This window comes from Coffea arabica, chromosome 1e, assembly GCF_036785885.1.
Source record: "Coffea arabica cultivar ET-39 chromosome 1e, Coffea Arabica ET-39 HiFi, whole genome shotgun sequence".
Taxonomy (NCBI): Eukaryota; Viridiplantae; Streptophyta; class Magnoliopsida; order Gentianales; family Rubiaceae; genus Coffea; species Coffea arabica.
Window position 1 is genome coordinate 7887492 of NC_092311.1, and position 20503 is coordinate 7907994.

Here is a 20503-nt window from a genome sequence, read left to right on the forward strand (position 1 = left end):
TGATCAGGATAGAAAGAAACTTACAATCATACTTTGTTTGGTTCAAAGAAAAAGTGCAATGCAACTATAATTGATTGATACATAGTTGTATATAACACAATACTAGCTTTTAGCAATTGAAATTCTGGTATTCAAGTTATCAGTACTGCTATGGTCAATAGAATCCAAACAGATAAATAAAAAGAAGTTTGATCCATAGATTCAAAGCTCTGCAGTTATAAGGCATTCAAAATGAGCTGGAAACAAATGTAGCTTCAACTGATCAAGGCATCGTTACTTTAAAACTAAAGTAGGTCTTGAGAAATACAAATTCAGTGGTGCATCAGTTCAAATGTTCAGATGAGGAAAGAAATACAAGAAAGGAGAAATAAAGAAAAGGAGACAAAATAAAAGCTGAACATAATCTGGTGTCCGTAAAGGAATTAAATTGATCCCGAACTAGTTTTGCACGAGATGTTTTGGCAATCCAATGAACCTTCAAGATTATTCGCCTGACACAAATTAGCAGATAAAAGTGATTTAGAGATATTAGTGTTCACATTTGAGAAAAAGAAATAACAGGATATTTTTTCTAGGTAATACCATTTTAATGAACTCTTAAACTCCTTGCTTTCTTGCCCAGGCCTTTCACAAACTCAGCCCAATCTGCAGATCCTTCAATCAAATCTTCCAAAGCAATGACATGATTTTCCTGAAGCTTTGCTCTTTCCTCCTCAGGCACATTCTCAAAGTTCAGATCATCCATTAGCTGCTTCTTCAGCAACGAATAATCTGCAATAGTGAGATCAGGAAATCGTACATTTTTCCTTTTTGTGAGTCAGAGTGCCTAAGTCAATATTTGACAGTGCCTTTTCCATACCTAATTCTACCCTTGGAGACTTTCCCGAGCTCTTATGTGATGTTTCACCTTCATACAAGTGCCCTTCCAAGCTCTCAGTGCATTTTTGTCCATCTGATCCTTGTTCCTTTATAGCATCAGTGCTCTGTAGGTCGTTTTTGGCCATAATAACTTCTTTGAACATATACTTTCGCGCTTTTTGTTGCTTGAATATAATACTCTCAGCATGTTTCTGAAGGACTAGCATTTCACTCTCTAAAGTTTCTTGCATCTCTTTCAAATTCATCATTTCCACCTTCAATGCATCATGTTCACGCATTAAATTTTTCAATTTCTTCTGCTTTTCCCACAAATTCAAATCCCCTGCATGAATTAAATTCTGTTGTCCTAGGATGATACATGTTTTGAGTTCCTTGATATCTTCTTATAATCTTCTTTAACCAACTCTCTTCCCTTTTTGGAACCATTCATTCTGGTACTCCAACCTATCCTAATTGATCTTTTTAAACCCCAAGAATGTTAAAACAGAACCAATCAGCTATCTCTTAATCTTTCTAATATCAGAAACTCAATTCCAAGAATACTGTGTTAGTGTCTCGTATCACTAAGCAAAAACAAACTGAAAAAGAAAGAACCAAGATACTAGACCATTTAGTGAGAGCAGATTGCACAGAAGATGCAAAAAATGATGCCTCCAAAACATTACATTAATATTTGTAGGCAATTCATTTGGTATTCTAGATTTGTTGCTTCAAATAGGCAACTTTGAAGTGCATATAAGGAGAGAGAACTCTTAATATAACACTACCAATTGCTACTTCAGAAAAGATCGGTCCAGAAAATCACGTACACAAGGCAAAAGATTATTAACTCGTTAAAGAAGAGTAAACGAAAATGAGAAAACGAAAGGAAACAGTAAGAAATATCAGTTCAGGGATGCTCACATATGTGTTTTGAGTTGACAAATGAAGCTTGAGAAATTGTTGTGCCTGAAATATTTTCCAAGAATCTCAGCAACAAATTTGTGGCAATCCCATACAATGAAACTGTTGCCTGTGGAATTCGAAGATATGATGGAACCAGTTTCAGGTTTCCTTACCATATCATAAACCTTCTCCAAAAATGGAGGTGTTGCTCTCCTTCTTGTGGATGCAGAAGATGGACCAACAGGATTGCTTCTGCTTTCACTAACATCAATTTACGTCCGCGTTGTTGGATTGAGTCTACAGTTTGTCACCTCACTTCTCTCTTGGTTTGCTTCCATGGTTCAAATTTCAAAACAAATGTCTTTGCTCTTTTGAACTCAAAAATACAATATCTTTTTTGAGCTGAGCAACTTCTCACATTTGGTGAATGATAACGAACCCAATTTTACTTGATTAACATGATTTTTCCATCATGATAAATCAGATTCAGCTTCCACAAACTTCTAAAATAAAAAAAATGACAAATAGGAATTATCATATCCATATGTCAATTGTCATTCACCATTTATGATACTGCTAAATGTATCAAATTCAAAGGTAGCAAATCACTCCATATTCTTAACACCAAACTATCTTTTACTTGTTCCCCTGGCTAGCAAATAGTAGTACTATTTGTCTTTCATATTCCTTTTTTTTTTTATCATCTTAAAAATTCCAAATGCCAAAGTGTACATAGAAAATCAGTTCATTGGTAGGTTGTAAAAGTTGCACTTTGTCTTATTATTGCATGGTAGTGGAACTCTAGTGCTCCCATGAGATCTAAACCGTTAATGAGCCCCCATCATAGTTGCACTGTATAGTCTGTATTTGAAGTAGGTGGTCAAGATTGCATGGGAGCAATAAAGCTCTCTTCCGACAGACCTGTCAATTTGGCCATCCCGTTCGAGTTTTAATAAGTTCAGATTCAATTCATATAATTAGTAATATTTTCGAGTTTTACACTATGAGTTTCGAGTTGATAAATATGAAATTCATATTTGACTCACAAGATATTTGAACTGTGAACCTAATTTGGATTAATTCAAACTCACTTATTGTTCCTTAATTTCCTCAATATATTTACTATAACCATTAAGTTCTAAAACTAATTTAACATCAATAACCCCTTTGAGTTCCTAATTGTCCTCTACAGTTCTCTATATGACTATTCTTGTCAATTAATCCTATCACTTTCGCGAAGAACATAGAATGTGGAATTCAGGTTTTATGGGAAGTGGGGCGAAATATCAATATCAATGGCCGAGCTAAGCAACTATGGAGAATAAGATATTTTCCATATTCCACTAAGAGATTTTTCGCCCATATTGACTTCTTATTCTCCACGTCTACCGACTACGAGATTTCGCTCTATAGTTCTAAGGATTGTTAATTAATACATGCACCAACCAATATAATTCTTTAGGTGATAAAGCAGCAGTTGTCGGTGACGGTGAGGGGAGAAAGAGAGAGAGAGAGAGAAGCCACAGAAGACATGAGAAAAATCAAGACTTTGGATCGATGCTTATGTTCCCAATATTTTGAATTTATATTTAATATTTCTTATATAGATTAATATAAATTATTAATATTATATATTTAGATGTATAGTTATATATATATCAAAATATGAATATATTATATACAATTATATATATAGATACAAATTAGAGGACCGGGCTTATATTGAATTTGTGTCTAATAAGGTCCAAACTTGGCTCACATTTAATTCGGTCTTAATATTTAAACCCAAACTCAACTTGGCTCAATAAAATGTTAGGCTTATTGGACTTTTTCTCGAGTCGAGTAGGATGAATTCAAATTGGTTCAACCCCGCTGGTAGTCCTATCTTTCGGCCATAACCCAAAAGGTGAATATGATTAAATGAATAAAATCAAATTTTTTCTTTTCTTTTTCTTTTTTTTTTGGAATTAATTCTTAACAATTAAATTTACCCACATATTTAAAATATAGCTCAATACTATCAATCACTATAAAATAAGGATAATCACAAATCACTATAAAATAAGGGTAATCACAAGAAGTCCCACTAAGGTTTGTGTGTTTTGCAATTTATCCCCTAACATTTTATTTTTCTCACTTTATCCCCTCCAACAGTCCACCTCAGCAACTGACCAATTAAAACATTGCAATTAACAAAAATATCCCTCACTTTAATTGTTAAAGGTTTTGATGAAAATGGCACTCTTCATGTTCTATAAAGAGCATTTATAACTAAAACAAAAAAAATGTCTCAAATTTCTTCAAATTTAAGTCGTTGCACTTCCTCTAGATATTGTTCATGTCACCATTTGGAAGAACCAATCCAAAAAACCTGTGAATGTGGTAAAATAGCACCCTAGAGATGACCTTGGACACCGAAAAGTTCTTGAAGGAGATTTCTTGTGTATTTAGATTATAAGGTTTGATTTTTACGATAGACTTATTATTTTTTTTGTATTTTTAGAAAATAATTTGAATTATGAAAAAAATTATCTAGAATCATCATGCATGTGATTATTTCAAATGAATAAACTCGGAACTTTATGCAAAGAAAGAGAAATTATGTAGTATAATGTTTGTTCATTATTTTTTCAGAGATAGCATTGTCCTTTTAATGTCAACTATCAGCATACTAAATGTTTGCTTTGACCACGAGCCAAGGAATAAAATGAGAAAAATAAAATGTTAGAGGATAAATTGCAAAATACACCAAACCTTAGGGGTACATCTTGTGATTAACCCATAAAATAATTGCTCGTAGAATACACTTGTAATGGTATAGCGTAAACGTCCCCTACGCATTTTCAATTTCTTGATTTCATTTGTTGGGCTGGTTGCCAGCTACGTTGTTTTTACCATAGATTCTTGTGGCGCTGTCAGCAAAAAGGAAGATGAGGTTGATAATCATTTTCCCGGGCAACAATTATAAAGACAGAACCATCCTCTCCTTTAAAAGAGTTGTATTTGTCAACCGGATATTGAACTAAGTGGTAAATGTAACAATACACAAACACAATAGATGAAGTTTGTTCGAGAGGTCGCAGTGCAAAAATTATAAGAAGGGGTATTAAAATAAAAAAAAGGCCTACATAAGACGAGGTAGTATTTAGTGAATTTATAACTTTTCTTGGAATATAACGGAGATAATTGGAATTGTCTCGCAATTAAAAAGGGCAATAAAGAATGATAAAAGGATAATGAAGCAAGTTTAATAAAAATAAAAAACCCAACAAAAAAAAGAGGAAAACAAACCACTGGTCACCAGGAAGATAAAAACTGGAGAATTTAACAGGTGAATTACTCCATAATATGCACTACTAAAGGTTCAGAAACCATGACAATATGCAACCATGAAACCAGACAAAAAGTTACGAAAAATGTCTAAACTAGAAGAAGTCAAAAAGCCAGAGTAACTCTCATATCATCTAAATCTGAATACACAAAACTCAAAGCTAGGAAGCAACATCTTCGTCCCCATGATAGCAAGATTGCCCCCAAAGGCTGGCAGGGGGGGGAATTACAGAATTTATATTCATATCCCAGATGATCGCAATTCTTCTTCTCCATGTGCAAAGTGACACCTATCCCCAAAAGTACAAGATCCCTTGGCAAAGTTCTCACAGAGTTTGGTTTTGAAGTTGCTAGCAGCAGCTGAGCCTTTAGGACCCCCATGGTTTTTCAGAGGAGGCCGTGCAGCTGAACTTACATTGGCAATAAGCTCGCGCACCATCTGAGTTGCCAGCTTTATCTGATCGAATGTACCCTCCAGCTCAATGTTCTTTGAGTTAGGGTCTGAATCGTGGTCCCTTATGGCAAGTTTTGCCCCTGTAGTGCGACAAATGTGTTTTGAATTCACACCACCTTTCCCAATAATTGCTCCAGCAAGAGAAGCATCCACACTTATCTTAGCTGTAGCAGAGGCTCCAAAGCTCCCTGCAGCTCCAAAGTCCGGAGGGGTTGACTCCATTCTGCCACCAAACCTACCAGGGAGTGGTCCTGTAGCACGAGGATCTTCATGTACAGGAGCAGTAGGCTTGCCAAGCTCCCATGCACCATGGGCAAAATGGCATTTATCTCCAAATTTACACCCTTCAGCTGTGTTGTATTTGTTGCAGAGACGAGTTTTAACAGCTGGAGGAGATGATCCATCTGGAAATGATGGCGGGACCACAGGATTTCTGGAAGCTGCTGGAAGAGCTGGATTGCTGCCAAGGATTTGTGTCACAGCTTTAATGCCACCAGGTACGTAATGCAAGAAGTGGCATCCTTCACCAAATTGACACCCTGAGGTGCTGCATACGATTTCAAAGGAAAGAATTAGAGAAATGATACATATTTTCCATCTAGCAAAAGTGATACTTGGACAGTCACGTGATGCCAGAGCCATAAACTGGATTTGTATATAAATAAATGCAAGTGAGCTTAGGGATGAAAATAGGTAGATGAAATTTATGATCTTGCTATTTCCACTATACACAACCAGCTCCTGCACTTTCCCATATCAAGACTACAAAAGAGTTCAATTACAGTACAGGATAATTGATAGGGTAAATTGTTGTACCCGAAATCCACAGGAGGTTCCAAACTCAACAATGTGTGTGTAGATACAATATTATATCTTCACAAGTAAAATGAAATACAAAATCGAGGAAACAAGTAAACAAAATACAAAATCGAGGTAACAAGTAGGTCAAACAGCCATCCATTAGGCTCCTGAAGTTAAAAGAGAGCAACTATTCCAATACATGACATCTAGATGTGCAACAACTTCCTTAATGTCTTGGCACACAGTGAAAGCAAGTAGGCAATCTATGATAACAGCAAGTATGGAAAAACAAATTTAACCACAGCATAATTGATGGTGTAGACACTTTGGCCAAAAGGACCTACAAAAGAAAAAAGGTGACCAAATACATGAATGAGGGCTCAAAATTACAAGGACAAAAGTTCTCATAAGACACCGTGCAAAGTGAGACCTCTTACAAATGCTACCCAACAAGCAATCTCTCAAAATTACATCAAATGCCACTAACGAGCAAAGAAGTTTAGGCAATTGCCAATTAGAAGAAAACACGAACTACCTAGCAGGATAATATACACAACTTTCTAGTACACTGGATTACAGTGAGGGATAACAAAATCTGAAAATCACAATTCCATTTGTCAAACTAAACATTAGATTGGTAACAGGACCCATTCACCATAAGATAAGTCATTGAATGATTTACCAACGGCATACATGTTAATATGCATCCAAAAATAACATATTAATCGCAAAAGAAATGAACAATCGAGCATAAAATATATGCAAGCTAGTAAGAGGCCAATTGCTTTCCAGGAGAATAAAAGCTCCCATATTAAGTTTGAAATGACATTCTCGTTGCAACCAATAAACGAGATGAATAAGCACGATAGGCAATCAAATTCTCAGCAATGACACAGAAATCTGGACAGACAAAGAATAAATAGCAACTTGAGAGTGGAAAAGCTAGAACAAAAGGACCCAGATCTATAATCCGCTTTACAGTTTGAAAACCTGTTCCAGATCCCTAACACAGATACGGCCTCATCTAGGATAATATGCTCTTTAATTCACTTCTTGTCCAAAGAAAAGAATTTCCTGGTTCTACTATCAAACTGCTGAAAAGCAGCAGGATGCCAGACAAAACCAGGGGTTGAGGGAGCCAAAAAGAAAATAAAAGTTGCCTTGTAAAAATTGATCAAACATCATGAATGAGTTATTATATGCACTTCAGGTACTATTAACCTAATATACATCATCTTTAAACACATAGACATCTATTATCTTCATGCGATCAGACCCAAAACCTAAATCTATTTTCCCATTCACCTCTTTAGAGCACCCCCGGACCAAACCAACCACAGAAAAAAAAAGGGAAAAAAGACTGGGAATTCTATCCGCTCTTCAATTACTCTCAGTCAATCTCCCAACCTCCACATGATTTCTCAGTCCAACTGCTCAGCAGCTGCCACTGAGTCATATTCAGTAACACTAACACCAGCAAATGATTTTTCACAAGGTCTCTTTGATCTCCTGTCTATAATCCCCAACCTGAACCCTCCAAATCTTCCTGTGTCTTCTCTGTCAGTCTGTACCTCTAAAATGAGCATAAATACAATCAAGAACCAGAACTTGTAGGACAACCTGCCATACCAAACCACATTTAGCATGCTGAAAGGAGGAAAAAAAAGCACTTGTTGCAAATTAATCCATTGAAGTCCCATTGTCTTTCAATTATTTGGAAGAAAATTAATACGGTAGTGAGATATTGGCCAATCTCCATGTGTCCTACACCACATATGATTTTCAAATGCCTGGGATGAGTTTAATGTGATGCATGCTAATGAGAAAGCCATATTCGAACTTCAGATTTCTACAAGCTAATTTTGTCAAAGAGCAAGCTAAAGTTTCTTTGTGAGTAAATTACAAAGTCATGATTCCAGGTACACAAAGATTCAATGAATATGTAGACAATGGGATATAGACACTTTGACATCATAAAGCATTCAAGTTTCCCACTAAAGGAAGACAAGCTCAAGTCTCAGCACATCAAAGCAAGCACAAAATCCAGCCTGTAAATATTGACTTGATCAAACAACACAGTTCCATTGAAGTAAATCTTCCAAAGACAGTCAAACATCAAAGGTCTGCCCAAATTTACATATAATATCTCTCCAAATAGCAAAGCAAGATATGATGTTTTACTCAGTATGTGCTCAAAAATTCATTCTTATCACAAGTACCATATAGAGAAAGAGGTAAAGCATCAGTCCAAATCATCATCTTGACAGGAAAAAGAAAAAACTTCTTAACAGATACAAAAGAGGGCAGGAGGTGGACAAGGAAAAAGAGGAGAAAGAGAAAATACATGTAAATCAACTTGCCCCAAATCTACATGAAAGTACTAGTTGGAAAACAATATACAATAAGCCAATTTAAGTGAGCTACCAGAACATAATTGTCCAATAAGTTACCACTCGCTGCTCTAAGGCTTAAAAAGGCCATAACCATTGCAAGGTCCAACTAGGCCTATACATACCCTATCTTACATAAAAAAAAAAAAAAGTAGCATTTGCATCATGCAAACCAACCAATCTGTGCACATCTGAATCAAGATTTATAGCAAAACATGTAGGAAGCCGGCCTATTCAAAACTTAAAACAAAAATGACAAAAAGCAGCAAAATCCACAGAAATTCCTAGCCAAATAGCTCTACCCCTAAAGTAGCAGCAACAAAGGAAACAATGCAAAATAATGACAGCATCAGAATGATTAATATGTCACACTCGATAGCTGTTACCAAGTTGAATAGATGGCTGGTTATTCATTTACAAACCCAGCACCATTCTCATTCACTAATGGCTATTGGCTTATTATAAAACCAGTGACCTGTATCCAAATTTAGTGTCGATCGCTTAGCCAAATTCCACTGCATACTCTGCATTTTCCAGCATCAGAATGATTAAGATGTCACACTCAATAGCTGTTACCAAGTTGAATAGATGGCTGGTAATTCATTTACCAACCAAACACCATACTCATTCTCTAATGGCTATTGACTTGTTATAAAAACGGTGACCTGTATCCATATTTAGTGTCAATCGCTTAGCCAAATTCCATTGCATAAACTCTGCATTTTCCAAGGAGAGTTCGACAATAATCAACTTAGTTATGTGGGAGACGGCAGACATAGTTCATCAACTGATCAACTTTTGAGTTATATAACCGAGCAAGTGGCTAGTTCAAATTACTCGTTACCCAGCCAATTCCACTCACAGATCGATATAGGTTAAACAAGTATTCCTGTATCAAAACTTCAAATACCCAATTCATTAGTCAAACACCAAAATTTAACTTAGTGACAGTATGCATAATTCTTGGGCTTGCAGCTTATACACACCAGCAAACATAATACTGCATTTTAATATTTAGTTTAAGTGAGTTAAGATTAGAACCTGAAAAACTTTGTGCATGGCTTCGATTTGCTTCCTATACCGGATGAAAAGGACTCCGTTTCTGTTACAGCAAATTATCGTTTTTCAAAGTTAAACTTCCAATGAGTTATTAATCTTAAAATTTTGCGATATAGCTCAAACTCTGAATAACATTTCTTGTCATCATAACTACACCGTACTTGCATTATTCATAGTAAAGATGTACATAATTAATTAGATAATGTAAAAAACCATTGATAATTAGATTATGCTTCTTATGTTTCAAACAGGCCCTTTCAATATTCTTGAAGGATCCTTTTACACATCGACTTGAACCTTAAGACTTAAATTATTAAGTTTACTTGAACATCATTTCCATGTTCACTTTGAAGGCAAAGAGAAAAACTAGTATTCTGCATTCCAAATTCTTAATGAAATGTAATCAAAATAATAATATATTGATTGAAAAATGCGCATGTGATGCATGCAAATAATGTATTGCAAATAATGCCAATCCAAGCACACTCAATATTTTCTTATATAAGCTTAACTAAAGTGGGAGAGAAGTGTACAGCCATAAACACATCTATATTCTCCTATTTAACATGAATTTCTTTTTCTTCTTAGCTTTTTCACTTCAATGCATAGCAAGTAACAAACACCCTAAAGAACTCACACAAAATAATGGAGGATATTATTTTCCTTCAACTAAAAAGTAGCATATAGGCACAAAAACTTGTATTGTTTTCCTTTAATCAGAAATTTGAAGCAAAATTCTTCCATTACGTTTGCTGAGTTTTATGTATGCCAAGTTTGTTTGGTATTTGCTTTACTCTGACAACAGGACTCCTCAAAAATTGCAGATAAATTCTTTCCTGTTTTCATACTAAGTATCTGACAACACAAAACCCCAAAAAATAAAACGTATAGTAAAAAGAATAAAACTTTACATGCTTTCTTACTCCTGAAACAGAAATAAAGAGATTAACCCAATCAATCTTATCAAATATTCCAAGACTTGAATCTTTCAAAATGGCAAAGAGTCTTATTCTTGGAGAGCAAACCAATTTACCATTAATTGGGGAACTTTATTTTTTTAAGGAAAAAGGTAAAGGAGAGAAAAAATAAAGACGCGGACTACAGTCTAAAACTCGAATAGGCAATACACACAAAAGTTAGAAAAAAAAAAAAGGAAAAAAAAACCCTAGGAACAAAGACGATATAAATGTACTCCCAAAAACCGACTTCAAGGATTTACACCGCAGAGATTTTGTTGCAATTCCACAAAAATCTCAAACAAACAATGACATGCTTAAAAATATAACACACATACACATGCATGTAGATAGTAAAAGAAACCAAAAATAAAACCTAGATTCGACAATCAATAATATATACAAAGCAAAGTACAAGTTTAAGGAAGACAGAACAAGGAAACAACCAAACCTTGTTTCGATTTCTTAATGCCGCCATTGCCGTTGGTGGCTGCGCCGCCGTCGGGCCTTCCTCTTTTCCGAGCGCCTCCAAACTCCATAATATTCCAAAAACGAACCTTTTAGCAAAGAATTTCACTGTTTCGAGGAATTCTCAAATGGAAAACCCTTGAAATTCGCAAGCAGAAAAAAGCCCTAATTTTTTGCCTAGGGTTCGAAGCAGAAGAGGATAGAGAGAGAGAGAGAGGGGTAGAGAAAAAGCGGTGACGGAAAAGTAAAGGAGCAGTGGATTTTGGCAGTTATAGAGCTGTCTAGTGTGTGTTGTGCGTGAGAGAGAAGGACATCGAGAAAGGAAAGTAAAGTAAATTCTGGGTGACGTAATTGTAAGTGAGTGTTTTCACGTGCCGTAATAAATTGTTACCATAGGGTAGTACCTTAATAATTACGTCAATGCTTTGGTTTGGGAACTTAGGGTCAAGGAATCATGCCTGCGTTAACCACTGGGCCAATGGCTCAGTGGCCACCAGAGAGGGCTTAAGTCCCTCTTTGGGCATTTAGTTGGGTCTGTATACCCATTAGCTCTCTATCACAGTTTCTTTAGACTCCTCCTCTCCCCTAGATTAGGATACGTTCGTCTACCTTGTAATGCTTTTCATTTTTCATTTTTCATTTTTTTTTGGCAAGCCTGTTTGGATAGCCTTGGATTGATAGTTTTCGCAGAAAATTTTTTATATTTTTCGTAAATATATTTTTTAATTATTTTTTATCTCATATATATTAAATCGTTATGTCACATTTTCTATAAAAACTCCTTAAAAAAATCCAAAAATAAATATTTTCTTGCATCATAAATATTTTTTTAAATTCACATTTTTATATTTCTAATTATCATTTTATTTTACATATAACACATCACAAAAAGTGATACAATAATTATTTCAAATAATATCTCAAATAGTACCTCGATCCAAATACACGCATTGGAAATGGAGGAAGAGGAAGAGTGGGTTATTTTTTTTTTGGGGAAGGAGGGCATTTGAGATTTTGACAATATAGGGTAAATGTAATAGAACTTCATAATTTCTGTTTTTTCTTATTCATAAATTATATTTTCATGTGTATGTGTATTTGTGAATAAAAAATCAAAAAACAGAAATCATGAAGTTCTATCACATTTGCCTGTTTGTATGTATGTATGTATGTATTTGATATTTAAAAGGTGACATTTATAAAGAGAATAAGCTCTACCTTTTTTTGTTTTTCAAATTTTTGTCTAACAAGAAAGGAATAGGATTCGAGAAGGGCATAGGGGAAGGGAGACTTGAATCCTAAAATTTCTAAATCCCGAGATTTTAACCTTAAATGTTAGCCCAAGACAATGTAAACTCATCCCATGCTAATATGAAAACATATTACAATGCATTAGCCAACTACAGTGATTCGTACAAATCACCTAAACGGCACTTTAGTTGACAGTAGAACTCAATAAGTAGGAGTGTGCAAAATCGAAAAGTTCCAATTTATCAATCGAATTCAAATTGAATTCGAAATTTTCAAAATCGGCAATTTGGAATTTCCAATTTCGAATTATGCAAATTTGGTTCATATTCGGTAACGGAGTTTTTGAAATCGAAATTTTTTATTTCGAATTATATTCGGTAACGGAGTTTTTGAAATCGGAATTTTCGATTTCGAATTATGAATTCGAAATCGGAAATAGAAATCGAAATTTTTTATTTTGATTTCGTTTTATAATATATATTAATATATATTTATATATGTAATAATATTTTTTTTATAATATATGTAACATAAAATTTATATTATATAACAATACATCTAACAAAAAAGGAAAAAAAGGGAAAAAAGATTTTCGAATTTGGTGAATTCGGAATTTACCGAATTCCAAATTGAATTCAAATTTGGAACTAGTGAATTCAAAATCAAATTCAGTTGTTAATTCTGCTGCCAAATTTTTGAAAAATTTCGAATTCAAACTTCCAAATTATTAAATTCGAATTAGTTGCACATCCCTATCAATAAGTTCACGCCAATTGAGCTGCAACTACTTGGCACTCTCCCTTCTATCGAGCTCGATCAATATCGAGATCGAGTTGAGTTCAAACTGATAAAGTTGAACTCGAACTCGACTTTGAGTAAAAATTGTTAAGCTCGTGAACTCGCAAGCAGCTCGTGAACTCGATTATATATATGTATATTTTTTTTATTTTAATAGTAAAATTACATATATATCCCTAATATTTTATTATTTGTTAAAAAAAATTATTATTTTATTAATTTTTAAAAAATAAAATAATTTTTTTAAAATTTTTTTAAGCTCTAACTCGAGCTCAATCATGACATTTTGAACTCGTCGAATTCGAGCTCGAGTTCAAGTTTCATAAAATTAAGTTGAGACTCGACTCGATTATGATAAAAGTCGATTCGACTCGACTCATTTGCACCTCTACTTAGATATACTTGTGCCAATATTTGTATTGGTTAATTCCATCATTTAGTTCTGTGAGAAATATTTGATGTACTTTCTTAAATTTTCAAAATTGATGACAACGTTCTCATTTTATCCTTTTGCGATTTCAGCAAAACATAGATGAAGTAAGTTTCAAAATTTTCGCACAGAAATTGCAAGGGACAGAAATATAGCGAATTGAAACTTTGACAAACTTGTACAGTTCATTTTTTGGAATTTCTGTTTTTGTTTCTAACAATTTTTTTTAATTTTTTTCCATTCAACTATTCTGTTTTACATGCATTACATCGCAAACAATGTCACGCTATTATTCTAAAAAATTACACTCGTGTTATTGCCAATGTGAAAAGGTGATTTTTGACCTGACGAGATGGCTCGGAGGTCTAGGGTGTTCCTACTTGAGGAGGTCACTGCACCAGGATCACCTGCTCAGTTGTTTTAAAAGATGGGGCTAAGTCCCCCGATTTATCTCCGAAAATTAAGTTAGTTGAAGTTATATGAGAATGCCAAGAATCATTTTTTAGAGAGAGAATGAGCCATTTTTGTTACCAGAGTCGTCCCCTTTTCCAGTGGAAGGTTCCAGTATTTATAGGGGACAATTTGGAGGGAAGGACCGTGGGGTCCAAGTCCTTAAAAATCCGATTGACACAGCATATCACTCTGATTTTGACCACTGTGCAAGGGACAATGTGTCTAGGCCGTGTGTCAGGACCAGTGTGTCAGAGGTTACACCCATTACTTTTTCAGTTGTCAAACCTTTAGGTGGTACCTCGGCAGTGTGAGTCGTGGCTCCGTCCGAGGTGACAACAGAAGTCAAAATCACCCCGGTCACCTAAGGGCACAGGGTGCCCGAGGCGATTACGCCAAGGGTTTAGCATGCCTGACCAGGGTAAGGCCTCGGAATCTCCGAGTCGAACTGGCCATCCTCACTAAGCCCCCTAAGCTTCGGGAAGAGAGAATTTGCTCGCCGCTTTTCGAGGCTTGCAAGTGGTTCTGTAGCGCGAACCATAGCAATAACATGTCATGCATGTGTAGATGGGACTGGAAGGAAGATGATGCGATGGCCAGCAACTTTAATGATAGATCTATGGGTAGACGCGAAATTTCCGGTCAGATGAACAGCGTCTTCATTAATGAGAAGAGAAAGCGCCCTCTCGAGAATCTCAAGAATATCGTCCTTTCAGTTTCCTATCGCTTGCCTATAAATAAGGGGGTCCTTTTCACCCTTTCACCTTTTGTCACAAAAGTTTTTAATCACCTCAGAGCAAATCTTCTCTAAATTTTCACCTCGACAACCCCCGAAATCTCGATTTCCTTCAAGAGTAAGTTTATCACTTCTTCTCCTTTACTTATGGTTAGAATATCTCGCACATATAAGGAGACGGTGAGACCAAGTTTCGTCGAAGCAGAGAAGCTCGACCCCTCCGAGGAGAGAACTGTCCCCGAGCCCAGGGGAGAGACTGTCAAAGCGTCTAATCAGGCCGGGACGCCCCAAGCGCAGAGCGAAGAAGAAACCAAGGTCCTCTACAACGATGATCTCGGCAACGAAATACCAAGGGACGAGGGCGTGCCAATGCCAGCCACCCCTCCAGACCTATCATCTATTGACTAACAGCCAAGTCCCCATGTTCAGCAGTATCATGGGCCAGACTTTGATAGCCGAGTTGGTTCGCAAGTACCCTTGGCGGAGAAACTACAGCATTTACCCATCTCGGCCGGATCAGTCAGTCGAACTCCCACCAAAATGTAGGGTGGCCATCTACGCTGATCAGCTAGAGGTCAGGCTCAGGATGCCAATTACCAGGTTCCTCCGAGATTGCCTGAGGTATTGAGGGGTGAGGATCACTCAACTCACCCCCAATGCAGTCCGGGTCCTCGTCGGCTTTCAGATGCTGTGCCAACATCAGGAAATAACCCCCACCGCCAACCTTTTCCGCCGTTGTTACACAATCAAAAATAGTGGGAGTGAGAAGGGGTGGTTCTATTTCGGGAACAAAGTCCCGAAATTAGTGGTTGATGCCCCTACTTCTATAAAAGAGTCGAAGCGTAATTTCGTTTTCGTCTCGGCTGATGACTTTCCAAGAGGGTTCTGGTGGAGGCCTCCCACCCCGGTCAAGAATACCTCTCCGGGCAACTTAGAGGAAGAGAACTTCCGGAAGCTCCTGGGGTCGAGTCTCAAGATCAACTGCTGGGTTTTTCCCGAAACATTCCTTGCTAACGGCGGAATCAGCCGAGCTCTGATCAGCCCGGATCGTCTTCCTTTCTTATCTACTAGGCTTCAAAAATCTTGTATCCTTCCATTCCTAATTTCGTTTTTACTCTTCCTTGATTCTAAATAACTCTACTTTTATACTTTGCAGTAGTGAGAATTTTCGATCTAATCACTTCGGGTACCGCCGAGATAGCCAAGAGACCAATAAAACGTAAAGACACCGCCAAGCCATCTACCCTGCCGAAAAAGAAGACTACCGTGGCCACCGCAAGCCGCGATTCCCCAGTGATAATTACGGGAGAAGGCTCCCGAACCTCGATCATTCCAGAGGGGGTCCCCGTACGAGGTGTGACAATAGCATCTCCTCTCCCAGGCTGAGGTGTGACGATCCTTCCCGAGATTCCTGTCACGGGATCGTCACTGTTCAACCTCCACCACGTGCCTGCTCAAGAAGCCGGGGAGGATAAGAGGCACTTCGACGTGCAATGGTGTCCGGAGTGGGACCTCAATATGAACGACCGCTGCAAAGACCCCCGCGTCGCTCAGGGGTTTCTGGTACATTCAATTTTGTCAAGGGACAGCACTTATGCCAGGAATCTCACTCCTGCCGAGCTGATGCAAAGTGCCTCGGTTTCCTGAGTCTCCACTACGGCTTTCCTAGTCGAAATGACCCAACGCTACACCAAACTTGTTAAAAACTATCAGCCGTCCTCCGAGCTCCACAAAAAAATTTTCAAATTAAAAAAAAAAGCTAGAGGCAGCCCAACAAGAACGCAATAAGGTGGTGGCCAACCTGGAGCAAGTCGAGGCCGATGCCAACTCCTTGAGAACAGCCCTAGAGGAGGAAAAAGACAGGAGAGCTCAAGAAGACCAATCAATTCGGGAGGCCATAGAGAGGGCAGGCGTCTCGGCTGTGGAAGCTTTCTGAAAATTCGAGACTTTCACTCATGATCTCGGCGAGTTGACACTGCCGAATTTCATGTTTGGATACATCTCGGCCGTCAACAATGCATCTCCTTTTCTTTCTCCCGAACAACTGGAGTCCCTCCAAAATAAGTCCAACTTCAACGAAGATGTTAAGGAATTATGATACCGCATGGCCGAGGGCATCCAGGCCGGAAAGGACCTGGCTGAGGTCCGGGCGAAATTCAACTGATGGCTTTCTGAATTCGACCTGGAAAGGGATGAGCTTGATGGTGATGAGGTTGGCGGAGAAAATACCAGTGCTGGAGAGACTGGGGGTGACCAAGGCACCGGAGTATGGAATGCTTAAGCATTCCTGCCCTTTTATCATTTTTGTAACCAAGCACCGAGGTAGTGAATGCTTCGAAGCCTCCCAGATCGCGACTTTTTGTAATGGATGCTTATTCTTTTGACTTCTTTCTTTCTCACATTTGATCCCGATTTTCTTCTTCTATACCGGCTTTGTCCCCTTATTTTTTACTTAGGAAGGAATAGTGTTAAGAAAAAACTAAATAACTTTTTGAATAATTTCATTAATTTTTTAATACACCATTCAGAGATGATACAATTTAAGATTCTCTGCATGCCAAGTTCGGGGTACCAAAGTACCATCTTGGTAGGCCAACTTGCAATAGCCATTCTGACTAGCTTGAACTATACGATACGAGCCCTCCCACTTCGGAGTTAATTTGCTCTGAGGTTCAGATCGGTTAACTGAATTTTTTCGCAAGACAAGATCACCTGGTCTGAACCTAAGATGTTTAACACGAGCATTGTAGTAGTTAGTTAGGATATTTTTATATAAAATCACACGGGCTACCGCGGCATCCCGCTTTTTCTCGGCTAGGTCAAGATCTATTTTTCTTTCTTCGGCGTTCACCTTGGCAATGAAGGCCTCCATTCGAGGGTTAGGAGTGAGAAACTCAACAGGGACCACTGCCTCCGATCCATAGGTTAAGGAAAATAGAGTCTCTTGAGTAGCGAACCTCGGCGTGGTCCGATAAGACCACAGCATACTAGGGAGTTCATCTACTCAGGAAGAGCCAAGGTGATGTAACCTAGTTTTGAGGCCATGGAGGAGTGTCCGGTTGAAGTTCTCAACCTGCCCATTGGCTTGATGATGCCCAACCGAGGTGAAGTGTTGCTTGATGCTCAGGTTTTCATACTACTCCTTGAATGGGTTGTCTGCAAATTATTTTTCATTGTCGGAGATGATAACTCGGGGTAAATCGAACCGGCACACTATACTTTTTCAGAAGAATTTCTGAACAATTAGATCGGTTATGCTTCGTAAGGGCTCGGCTTCAATCTATTTAGTAAAGTAATCGACAGCCACCACCATATAGGCATAATTGCCCATAGCCCGAGGGAAGGGTCCAATGATGTCTGTCCCCCATTGCTCAAAGGGTCATAGCGAGGTGATAGGAACCATGAGATTGGTTGGTTCGTGATGCTCCGGAGCATGATGCTGGCAGGACGGGCAATAAAGGACCAAAAGTTGGGTATCTCGCCTGATGGTCGGCCAAAAATAATCGAGAAGTAAGGCCTTCTTGACTAACATCCTATAGCCGACGTGTGCCCCACAGAGTTCCTCATGTATGTTTTGGAGAATTCCCTCCCCGTCTTCAGCCATGATGCACCGTAGTCAGGGGCCGAGGTATGATCTTTTGTACAAGAGGTTGTCTCGGAGAGCGTACCGAGTAGCCTTACGTTGCAACTTCCTGGCCTCAGCTCGATTTTCAGAGAGCTCTCCCTGGCTTAGGAATCGAACTAATTGACTCATCCAAGTGTCTCCAGAGTGAATGGGGCACACGATCTCTTCAAGGTAACCAGTCTCGGACAGGATTTCGACAAGGACTGTCTTATTTAGAGTTGAGAAAGAAGTGGAAGCAAGGCGAGACAATGCGTCAGCCCGTTTGTTCTGTGACCGAGGTATCCTTTGGATTTTGAAGGACTCGAAGTGTGAGATTAGTTGGTGGACCTTAGAGAGGTGGTGTTGCATGACCTCTTCTTTTGCTTCGTACTCACCAAGTATCTGACACACGACGAGTTGGGAGTCACTGTTAACCAATATATGCCGAATGTCGAGCTTACAGGCTAGTTGGAAGCCGGCGATGATTGCTTCGTATTCAACTTCATTTTTAGAAGCGACGAAATCGAACCGAAGGACATACGAGCATAACTCTTCTCGCGGGTCTTCGAGGAGCAAACCTGCTCCATTACCCTCGCTATTAGATGAGCCATCTACATGTAGGATCCATTGCTGATGCTCAGCAGAATTCGAGGTCAACCTTTTGTTTTCGTCAAAAGTAAGCTCGGCTAAGAAATCGGCGAGAGCCTGAGCTTTAATAGCTTTCCGGGGCTTATAGGTTAGACCATATTACCCCAACTCAATGGCCCACTTGGTGAGACGATCAGATGTCTCAGGGCGCAATAAAATCTGCCAAAGAGGCTGGTCCGTTCTTAGGCAAATATGGTGAGCCAAAAAGTAGGGTTTCAACCTACGGGCTGCATAAATTAGGGCCAGCACGAGTTTCTCAGCTTGAGCGTATCTGGTCTCGGGCCCTCGGAGGACCTGACTCACATAATAAATCAGCATCTGCACACCCTCCTCTCGTATCAGTACAGCACTTACCGCTTCATCGGCGGCCGACAAGTACAAGAATAGCTTGTCCCCGGACCGAGGTGAAGTGAGAGTGGGGAGGTGGTGTAAAAACTTCTTTATTTGTTCAAAGGCCAACTGGCATTCTTCCGTCCAGGAGAATTTATCTGCCTTCTTCAGGATCTTGAAGAATGGCAATGCCTTAGAGGCGGATTGGGATAAGAACCGATTTAAAGCCGCAGTCGTCCCGTGAGTCTTTGCACATCTCGTATACACCGAGCTGACAACATCTCCTGAATCACCTTCACCTTATTAGGATTTGCTTCTATACCCCGGCGTGACACGAGTTACCCCAGGAACTTTCCCGAAATTACTCCAAATATGCACTTCTTGGGGTTTAACATCATCCGCGTGTCACGGAGGACTCTTAGGACCTCTCTCACGTCGGATAGGAAAACCGAGGTCTCCTTACTTTTCAGGAGATGTTTCGGCCAATTTGAAATTTGAAAACTCAATTGACCAATCTCTGATATGTTGCTCCAGCATTCTTTATGCCGAAAGGCATAGTTGTGTAGCAATAGACTCCCTGATCCGTAAAGAAGGCCGTTTTCTTCCGGTCCTCTTCACTCATTTCTATCTGGTGGTAGCCTTTAAAAGAATCTAGGAAGTAGAGGATCTCGTAACCCATTGCTAAGTCAACCAATGTGTCGACTTTTGGCAGTGGGTAACAATCCTTTAGGCAAGTCTTGTTTAAATCAATGAAATCCACGCACATCCTCCATTCTCCGGCGTCCTTTCTGATCATGACAGGATTGGACAACCAAGTGGGATATTGCACCTCTTTAATCATCCGTGCCGGTAACAGCTTGTGCACTTCTTCGGCTACGGCTTTGTCACGTTCTGGATCGAAGTGCCTCCTTTTCTGCTTCACGGGTTTAGCTCGCGGGTCAACATTCAGTTTGTGCAGCATAAGATGGTGGGGTACCCCAACAACCTGTTCGGCAGTCCAGGCGAAAACGTCCTGGTACTCTTTGAGGAGGTCG

General features: G+C 38.6%; 1 protein-coding gene and 1 long non-coding RNA gene across 2 annotated transcripts; both read right to left on the reverse strand.

Moving 5' to 3' along the window:
• Positions 1-868: 868 nt before the first annotated feature.
• LOC113737315 (uncharacterized) lies at positions 869-2197 on the reverse strand. Its single transcript, XR_011825120.1, has 3 exons — positions 1938-2197; positions 1783-1827; positions 869-1133 (listed from the first exon to the last, which is right to left on the reverse strand). It is a non-coding gene; the product is annotated as an uncharacterized lncRNA (long non-coding RNA).
• A 2874-nt stretch (positions 2198-5071) lies between these two features.
• On the reverse strand, positions 5072-11508 carry LOC113710914 (zinc finger CCCH domain-containing protein 14-like). The gene is made up of 3 exons (XM_027234024.2): positions 11206-11508; positions 9781-9841; positions 5072-6095 (listed from the first exon to the last, which is right to left on the reverse strand). The coding sequence occupies exons 1-3, from the start codon at positions 11291-11293 to the stop codon at positions 5336-5338; spliced, it is 909 nt and encodes a 302-aa protein (XP_027089825.1). The 5' UTR covers positions 11294-11508; the 3' UTR covers positions 5072-5335.
• Positions 11509-20503: the final 8995 nt, after the last annotated feature.